Source organism: Echeneis naucrates, chromosome 24, assembly GCF_900963305.1.
Source record: "Echeneis naucrates chromosome 24, fEcheNa1.1, whole genome shotgun sequence".
NCBI lineage: Eukaryota > Metazoa > Chordata > Actinopteri > Carangiformes > Echeneidae > Echeneis > Echeneis naucrates.
In genome coordinates this window covers 12,436,937-12,446,540 of record NC_042534.1, presented here as the reverse complement: position 1 = coordinate 12,446,540, position 9,604 = coordinate 12,436,937, and the positions used below count along the sequence as shown (strand labels likewise).

General features: G+C 42.5%; 1 protein-coding gene across 1 annotated transcript; it reads right to left on the bottom strand.

Annotated features, from left to right (window-relative positions):
• Positions 1–1,579: 1,579 nt before the first annotated feature.
• On the bottom strand, positions 1,580–9,210 carry trib2 (tribbles pseudokinase 2). Its single transcript, XM_029496273.1, has 3 exons — positions 7,761–9,210; positions 6,177–6,469; positions 1,580–3,864 (listed from the first exon to the last, which is right to left on the bottom strand). Exons 1-3 carry the CDS (start codon positions 8,028–8,030, stop codon positions 3,390–3,392), a joined length of 1,038 nt encoding a protein of 345 aa, XP_029352133.1. The 5' UTR covers positions 8,031–9,210; the 3' UTR covers positions 1,580–3,389.
• Between the last annotated feature and the right edge of the window lie 394 nt (positions 9,211–9,604).

Genomic DNA, 9,604 nt, shown 5'->3' with positions numbered 1-9,604 from the left:
AAATTGCAATGTTAAATTTAACATTTATTGTTGACTGTTTGTTTTTAAGGTTTATTTAAAAAAAAAATCGGTCAGTGTTAACAGTTTTCATAAATGAATGAATTCTGGTCCAGACACTATGTGGCCTTCCATATCATTAATATGGGCTTTAATGCGCATTTTTCATATGATTGATTTAATTCAGACATTTTAATTATTACAAATAGGAACTTCATCTGCAATTTTCTCACTGCAGTATTTCTATCATTGCACTTCTCTGCTGCTTTTATCACTTGATACCACTAGAGGTCAATCTCACATTCACCAGCTGATTAAAGCAATTACCTGTCTGACCTCTCAGCCCATCACACTTTCCCTTGGATTTTTGCATTTGTCAAACCAGACATGCTCTGCTTATAAAGTACTGACAAAAAATCTGAATATGCAGCACCAAGGAGCTCAATCAATTTCCTATTTGATCATCAAGAAACTTTAAAGTTTTTTGTTTCCTTATCTGCTATGAATATGGTTGACTGACAAAGCAGAGCAACTCATTTGTGAAAGCATCTTCAGTCTTCAACAACCTGTCTCGTTTTTGTAAGGAATTAACTGGAAGATGAGGCGGCGCTTAAATTTCCATGTGTAACAACACACCAAAACCAAGAAATGCAAAGCATCGGCCCATGACTTTAAATTGTCACTGTATGGCAAAAGACCTCTACCGAAGAGATAAGGAGCATTTGGGAAGCTGTCTCCCTTGTCTGAGAGATCTAACTTTAATCAGGATTACCCTGCATTAACATGACAGGTGGAGGAGCTGAGGGTATACACACATCCACTGGCACACGTGCACAGATGTTGGCCCACATGCACACGTCCAGGCAATATGTGAGCACATGCTATGTTAAATGGTTTTCTCCGTCAGAAGGACTCAGAAATGGGCTGAGAATCAGCAGAAGGGGGTCAGCTAGCCCTGCTACATTGTTGTCCCACCAAACTGGACGCTGTAGTTATCTGGGTCTCTCTCTCAAGCGTGCCACAAGGAAAATTATTCGGCTAAAGAGTTTTCTCTTTGTGCCCCTTGTATGTCATAATTTTGATGAAAAGGGGCTGACACAGGGGCTCAGAGGGGGTGTAATCCTTTTGCTTCTCACTCATTTCAAATCCATTCAAGTTCTGTTGGTGATTGCAATCTCAAGATACACTGGGAACTGCTTTTGTGAGGGCACAGAGGCTGAGAGTGTGTTGGAAGTGAAAAATAATTATTTTATGTATGGCTGGATGAAAGCAGCAGTAAAATTTCCATATCACAGAGCTGGAATCTCTTAGCTGTAGCTTAGAGATGAAGAGCCTTCTCACCCTATTCTGCTGATAAGGAATCCCTTGATAAGAGAATTTGAATGAAAATGCCACTGATCAGTCAGTAGATATTATGAAATGCATCATGCAAGCAATGTAACACACTATTTACTGAACAGTGTTGAGTTTATTAATAGGTGTGAGGATCCAACAGGTCATAGTTTAACTATGTGTAATGCTGCATATGTTGGTCAGTTGCGTTCATTGCATGAGTATGGAAAAGAAAAGTCAAACATCTGTTCACAATTTATTTACTGAATAAATTTGGACAAAACACCAGAATCTGTTACAATACAATCAGAACATCTGAGGCAGATATCCCACCATGCACCACCCCCTCCATGAAACAAAAAGGACTAAACATTAGCACCAAATCAGAACCAACTTAAATAAAAAGGTAGCTCAGTCTACAAAACAATGAAAGCAATAGTTTTTTTTATTGAAAAGCAACTCAGAAAAGTAGCAAATTGAGAATTTTCATGTTTTTAACTTTTCTTAAAAAACAAGCACCCCCCCACCCCCCCTCCCCCTGCTAGGCAGGCTATAGCATTCATGGGGCACATGCCAATAACTAGATAAAAACACAAATTCAAGTAACATTGAGATACGACAAAACATGTCCACTGGTACCCATTTCGAGCATGATCGTTTCACAGAACCTACGCAGGCAGTAGAAAACTAACATGAGGTCCTGGAGTGAGCATGTTGTAGCAATACTATCACTGAATATTTTGTATCAAGTTCTTAAAAAGAAATGAGGGAGACCTGGTGGCATGGGCTGTCGGGGCACAGGAATACTGGCACAGAAGATATTGTGTATTCTAAAACTTCAGACAGACATTGCCTCTTTTCGCCTGTCCTGTGTCAAGATATTGCCTACATCATACATGAAAAAGGAATCTCTGAATAAAGAAAATCCCTGCAATGTAGTTTTAAATATATATATATATATATATATAGATCTATATAGATCTATATATCTAGATATAGCTATATATATCTATATCTACATAGATATAAATATATATATCTAGAGAGAGAGAGATGTTACAATTTAAATAAATGTTACGCTCTTGTTCCTACAACTGAAGAATGAATTTAAATAAGAGGAAGCAAATTTTAAGAGGTGTAATTTCCCCACTCACCTACAATATCAAGTGCATGATGCCATGTTTGAAGGTTTACCAAGAGAATAGTTGAAGATTTAGGTTTAGGGAGTGATATTAAAGCAGCAGTAACAACAGACTGGAATAGCTTAAAAAAAAAAAAAAAAAGTTTATGAAAGTAATGTTATTGAAAAATGAAAATGGGGTGATGAATGAAGTGTAGAAAATGCTTAAAAGACTGAGGAGGCAGAAATATACAAATAAAAAAAAAGTATAGTGATGTCAAAATGTTCAATATTCATAAAATTGAGAGAAATGAGAAATAACAGAACTTAACCATGAAACAAAGTTGAGGTCAAACATGATGATAACAAAAAATAAAAGCCTAAGCTGCGCCATCTCTTAACCAATGATCCCAGGTCAGGTATCATCACCATGTCATAGTTAAACACTAGAACTTGGGGCTTGGGATTCCTGACCCTCGGTCTGTGATTAAAATTTGTATAACCTAAAGTTGTAGCAAAACAAAACCTGCAAAAAGGGCGTGGTGTCGCAGTTCATTTTGAATAATTCTCCTTGGTTTCCTGTGTTCTTTTGTCCCTTCATGCTCTCCATAGTGTCAAAAATGGTGAATGCGTCTACTTTTATGAGCACCACATTAAACAAAACAGATCCAAAAAGAACATTTGCTACATTGTTTGCAACTTGCATGTCCGGTGGCAGCATCCCAGAAGGGGAGGTGCTTCGCCAGGTGATGTGTAGATGCCATTTGTCATGCCAGGCTCAAGGTTTTCCATGAAATGGTGGAAAAGGAAACAGGATGGAAACACCTTTATTATGAGTGACAAATGTTCACCTATTAATCTCTAGTCTACTGTTTTTGGCTCTGCTGTGAGCGTGGCGAGCTGACCATGGCGGAGTGGTCCATTTGTGCTTGGTGTTTGCTCAGCTGAAGAACTGCTCCAGCTCCTCCTCCATGTTTACCTCAGGCACCATTTGCTCCTGCTCTCTTTCTCCCCTGCCGTGTACTGCAACACCGCCCAGTGCCCCGGAGGAGGCAAACCACGGATGCTCCAGTATCTCCCGAGAAGTGAGCCGCTCTGTGGGTTCCCGGCGGAGGATAGAGCGAATCAGGCACTTGGCCTTGGGTGTGAGCGTTTCAGGGATGTTGAAGTGGCCTCTTCGGATTTTGCTGAACAGAGAGCCTGGCTCAACATCATGGAAAGGGTAGCGCCCCACAAGGATGGTATAAAGCATGACACCCAAACTCCAGACGTCAGCTGCCTTCCCCGAATAGCTGCCGTTGGCATTGAGGATCTCAGGACTTACATAGGCTGGACAGCCGTGTTTGTCGGACAGAGAATCGTCATGACCGTTCAGGATATAGGTGTCTTCAAGGCTCTCCAGCTTCACGAGGCTTCTGAAAACACACAAGAAGGGGAGGGGATGGGGGATTAACATTGACCATGGTGATCATCTGACAATGCAAACATTATTATGTGATAATTACTACCATTGTTCTAAAGAGTGGACATCAGAAAACAAAAACAAACAAACAAACAAACAAAAAAAAAATTAAGTGGGGTTGTTTGCTCTGATGGACATCTTAAGTGTTTTAAATCTATCCCTATTAGATATCAGAGGAAGTAGAGCACATAATGCTCTGGGGTTAGGTTTGCCATTTCCTTTCACTTCACAAATACCAAGGCAAAAAGCATCAACATACAAAGTTTCCTGAAAGAAATCCGCAACTCAAAAGAAACATTATTACGGGTGACTGATTATATTAAGCTTCATGCACTGTTCACTCAAAGAATCAAACACCTGACAATGTGGATTTTATTTCCCCTTAAAAATAGCATCTACTTGCACTCTGGTCTAAATCCCACAATAGCAGCAATGATACCCTTGAGGGTTGATAATAATGGCTGTTTAGCAGTGTTGTCACAAAAGAATCTTGAAAGGGGCTCAGGCAAGAAAATTTTCCACATGCATGGCAAGACACACTTGTGGGGCGATGCAAATGGTGCCATCTGTATGTGAGGTCCATGAGTGTGGTGGTATCTACTGGGAACCACTAGAACAAAGAAAACCCAAGAAGACATGAACACATTTTGCCATCTGTGACATGTGTGTGCATTCTCACATACCCCGATTAGCTGCTTCATTGTAAGCATTGTCATTTCCCTTAATTAATAAGCCTCAGAGAATTTTCATATCAGGGAAACTCGAATACTTCCTCAAGCCAAATGCCCATTGTTGCTCTGTGTGAATACAACATAATGCTGCTTGAATAGCAGCTTATTTGGACGACATGTGCAAACCTGCAATTTCAGTTAAGGGGGCTTAGAAATACAAAATGACTTGGCCCATTTCTGTTGTCGAGGAAAGAGATCAGCAGACACTGGATTCCACTCCAAGTCAGGCTTTGACCAATGCTTTTTAAACAGGCTGCCCTTGGGCCAAACATTAACATCAGCATGACTAAATCAGGTCAGGAAGCTAACACATGCTGTGGAGGTTTGCCCAAGACTTATTTTATGTATGGTCTTGATCCTACCCCTCTGTGTGCATACACCATATCCATTTGTCACACATTTGATTTTGAGCCAGGACAGTGTCTCAGATCTCTGAAGCAGCTTCACATTCTCATCTCTGTACTCTCATATCCACTTAGCCAAGAGGACTGAAAAGATGCAGAAGGATTCTTGACAGGCCATATGGCAAATGTGACCCAATACTGTCCTGTACCATCACTTTCAAAATTCATCCCACATCAATCATTCAGTAAGAGAAAAGGGGAGGCTCAGGATCCCAGCCCATGAAAAAGTCTAGTGCGACATTCAAGGTCATTGTACCTGTACTAAATATGAGACCGCTCAACTTCCTTTATCCAAAGTAAGCACCAAATTATGACGTCACACTTTCAGAGAAAGTGAGGGGAATTAGTTGCAGGCTGTGCCTCTGCCATGAGTTGTTAGATAAGGATTGGCTGGAATTAAGCCTCTCCCCAAAGCGTTTGTTTTCAATAAAATTAACAATAAAAGTGTTCCTCACTTTTCTGTAAGTACAAGGGAAATCTTCTAAAAAGAAAAAAAAATTATAGATTGGCAATAATTCATTCATTAAAAAAAGGGGCTCTTAGGTTGCTGTGGCAACCATAGCAGCAAGAAATGCCTGATAGTAAAGATGTAGTTCTCAGAAGCTGACACCAGGGGTCAGTAACACTATACTATGCAAGTGTGATTCCACACATTTCTCCTGCTGATCACTACAGAAGTGCAGCATTTGCAAAAAGCTCACATTAAACAGATCATCTGTCTCACTAAAGCTAGTGTTAGTAACTTGCCGTTCCATGCTACAACTCATTACAATTCCCAGGTTGAATAAAATGCAATGATTTCATTTATCTGACATGATCCTTCCAAATGTGAGCACATATACTGTGTCAGTGTTGTATGTCCAATACTACAGCATGGGCACAAAATAACAGAGGGAGACACAAAGGTCTTATGTATCATGTACTCCTGTCTAATATTTAGGAGGGGCAGGTCTGTTTTGTATTGTCTCAGTTTACGCCGTCCTCCATGTAAACTGAGATATGACAGATAATACTGACTCTTATCACATACAGCATCTCAAAGGTAGAAAGTGTGAGTAAAAAATTAAATTAAATTAAATACCACAATGACAGAGGAATTTCTGAGGGACTATAATTTTAGCAGAACTCACCTGTCCTCATTCTTGAAGACAAACTTCCTCAGTTTGAGGTCACGGAGGACCAGTCCGTTGTCGTGGCAGTGCGCCACAGCTGATGCTATCTGATAGAAGAGTCTGGCAGCTTCGTCCTCCCGCAGCTTCTTGCAGGTGCGGACAAAAGAGTGCATGTCGCCATAGCTCCTCTCAAAGAACACATAGGCTCGTGTTTCGCCAAGCAAGATCTCTAGGATTTGGTTAATATGCTGGTGCTGGCCCAGGGCAAAGTAGGCCGCCAGTGACTCCTGGTATCGGCCGATGTCGAAAACCTGCAATCGTGAGAGAAGGAAACATTACAGTCTGTATTCTAGCCAGTTAGATATTATTTTATATTTTATCTATAGTGACTTATGAGTGCAACCATCTAATTAGGCTGTTTTGGTGTCATGATCTTAGGGTGAGAACATCTGTCAAACCCTTTCCCACTGTGGAAACACACAATTAAATTTGACTTAAAGAGCTTCAAATTACCCTTTAATTAAGCAAAATTTTACCAAAATATGAGCAATCCGCCACATTCTTGTGCTTAATGTTTTGGCATCAGGACTGAGGTTACAACAAACAGGCAAAGTGGAAGCAATGTGTTAGTGCAGTGTTGTACCACAGCCTGGTGGTTGCACTGTCCTTTTGTTTCCATAGTAACCCCCAATTGATTTTCAGTACAACCAGCTCAGGTGAGAGGGTCCTGCTCCTGCAGTCAATACAAATACACCCCACAGGTCTTGAGATCTTAAGTTGTGACCTGGGCTTGAAGCTTGACAAGAATGATCAATCCTGCAAAAATGTGACTGATGGGCGCTGCATTGAAACCAGCACAAAGGAGATGAGGTCAAACAGCAATTAGCTCACTGGATGTGCCAAAGGCCATTCATATGTTATTGCCATGACAAAACATTATGCCAAATCAAAAGGTACAGATCAGTGGATTATCAGGCCTTATGTGCAGGGGGGCCATGATGCTGTCCTCAACCTTTGGAGGAATAATGGTCTGTTTCCTATGGTTGGAGAGGTCATTTCTGGAGCCACTGGCATGGCTTTGAGTTTAACTTGTAAAATTCTGCAGCTGTGTGTACGGTTTTTTTTTTTTTTTTTTTTTTTTGGATGGCGTCATCAAAAGATTGTACTTAGCAATAATCTATGCCAAAGGCGAAATATTACTATATTTGAGTGCCAGGCTGAAATAATGCTATTATAGCATTGCACTGTGTAAGAATGGAGAACAGCACTGAGAGGAGTGTGTGCGTGGTTACTCACTCCTTTGTCAGCGTTACATCATGCAATCCAAACCACGCAGCTCGCCCCATTCACTTTTTCCATTAGGCAGCTCTGCCAGCACTCTATTTACAATTCAAGCAATTATTCAAAAGTTGAGAGGGTGGACCTGCTTGAGTTAGCCGACACATATCCTCTCAGTATGCCTCATACCTTTGAATCGGTACATGTGGAAATAAAGTCAGTCGCCCGTGCATGTGCAATGCAAAAGCTGGCGAGCTTGTGAGAAGACCACGTACTATTTTGGGAGGGTGAAGGTAGGATGGCTCGGCCACGGTGCCTACTAACCTTACATACGAGCTCTTCCCCGCTGTGCAGGTGGGCGGCTCTGAAAACGTGATCTCCCTCCAGTGGCTCCAACAAAAGGTAGTCCCCGATGCGGGAGATACAGTGCGAGGAGTCCGGCGTCTCCGGCGGGCTTGGCGACCCGAGGTTGGGACTGAAACTCTGATGAGACTCTGTAGTCCTTAAGCAAGACAGATCTTCAAAATCGTGCGATTTGTGCCGCGATCTCCCATAACGTGAAATGCTAATAGGATTTGACCTCTGTATGTTCATGAGGAATAAGTGCGATAACTCCACAATACCAGGGGCCTTCCTCCTCCTTGTTCTTCTCCTCCTCCTCGAATAGGGCACCACTTTGTTGGAAACTCTGTGCAATGTCAACCCCTCTGATACTTTAGTCTTTAATAAAGTTAAAAAGAAAAAAGAAAGAAGAGCAGATGGGGTTGGTTTAACTGCTGCTGGATATGCAGACTATCAACAGGCAAAGCCGGCTCGTCGGTTTCTTTAAACAATACGAGGTCTGTAATTGTTCTGCAGTTCAACTGTCCATTTGCTCCACTTTGTTTTCCATTCAAGAGAAAAAAGCCGGACAAAAAAAAAACAACAACTAACCAAAGCGGTCGACTGAACACAGACCTGGTTGCACAGACCTGCTGCAATTTCATACACCTAAGCTGTGCGACAACTCCAACAAAGGCTCTCAAAAGTCAGCTTTGACAATGAATGAGTGCCAAGTTTACCCGCAGCTTCTTGCTAGCTTATCTTGCCGGTTAATGGTATGGCACGTTTCATAAAACGGAAACAATTTGTTGAAAATAGCTTGCAGGCACAAAGGGGGCGTTGGGAAAGCACTGATAAATAGTATGAGGCAAGTTTTGCAAGCTAGTGATAGCGGCCGAATTTAGCCGAAATTTAAGAGACATATGATGGCTAGCAGGTGCAGAGCTAACTAGTTAGCTTCCTTGGCTAACTAGTACCAGGTCAGTGCACGGCCTTGTTCCTTGGGATCATATCCGTGCACGGCGATTGTCATCTACCACATTAGGAGCAAACCCCATCCGGAGAAAAAAAACAAACAAACAAACAAAAAAAAACCCAGACTGCTGTAGCTTTCTGTGTGCGGGAGTCGACGTCCTCTCTCTTTCTCTTGGTGTAGTCCAATGGAAGAAAAGTGTCGTCTGTCTATTATGTCTGCCTCTGCTGCTGCTGCAAGGTGCTGGAAGGAAGGAAGGGACGGCCGGCCGACTTTCCCAGGCCTATCCCTCGGTTCAGCAGGACATCCTCTCTCCCGTGGTGCCGCTGTGCTTCTTACGTGGCTGGGAATCTAGTCCATTCAGTGCGGAGGGAGGCCAGCCGAGCTGCACACACTGCACTCACTGCGCCTGTACAGCGACAGAGCTGCCTGGCGGAGGGGGGTTTCTACCGGGGCGCGCTCCACCGCGCACGCGCTCACACTCACACACACACACGTATATGTATATATATATATATATATATATATCTACACACACAGACACACACACACCGACGTAAGAGATCCGCCCCCCGCCCCTCCCTGACGTCACCCAAAAATCGAGACCCCATTGGCTTCCGACCCGAGCTGTAACGTGCGGTGCGGTCATGTGAGAACCATGTAGAGTGGATACACCCCCAGGACCCTGAATGCATCACATGCTGGTAAATTGGATGTGGTGGCTGTACGTGCTGTGGCTGTGTTACAAATGTGTTTCCTCCTGAAATATCATTCAAGGGAAAGCGAGGCGGAGGGGGGGGGGGGGGGGGGGGGGGAGTATTTGTTTTTGCATCAACACCATTACGGTGTTATCTAAATGAAAAAGAACCAAAGC

Excerpts from the sequence above, each read along its gene's own strand:
- trib2 (XM_029496273.1), bottom strand. The coding sequence starts at position 8,030 with ATGAACATACAGAGGTCAAATCCTATTAGCATTTCACGTTATGGGAGA. Across the intron at positions 6,470-7,760 it reads GGGAAGAGCTCGTATGTAAG|GTTTTCGACATCGGCCGATA; the intron begins GTTAGTAGGCAC and ends TCACGATTGCAG. Across the intron at positions 3,865-6,176 it reads GTCTTCAAGAATGAGGACAG|AAGCCTCGTGAAGCTGGAGA; the intron begins GTGAGTTCTGCT and ends GTGTGTTTTCAG.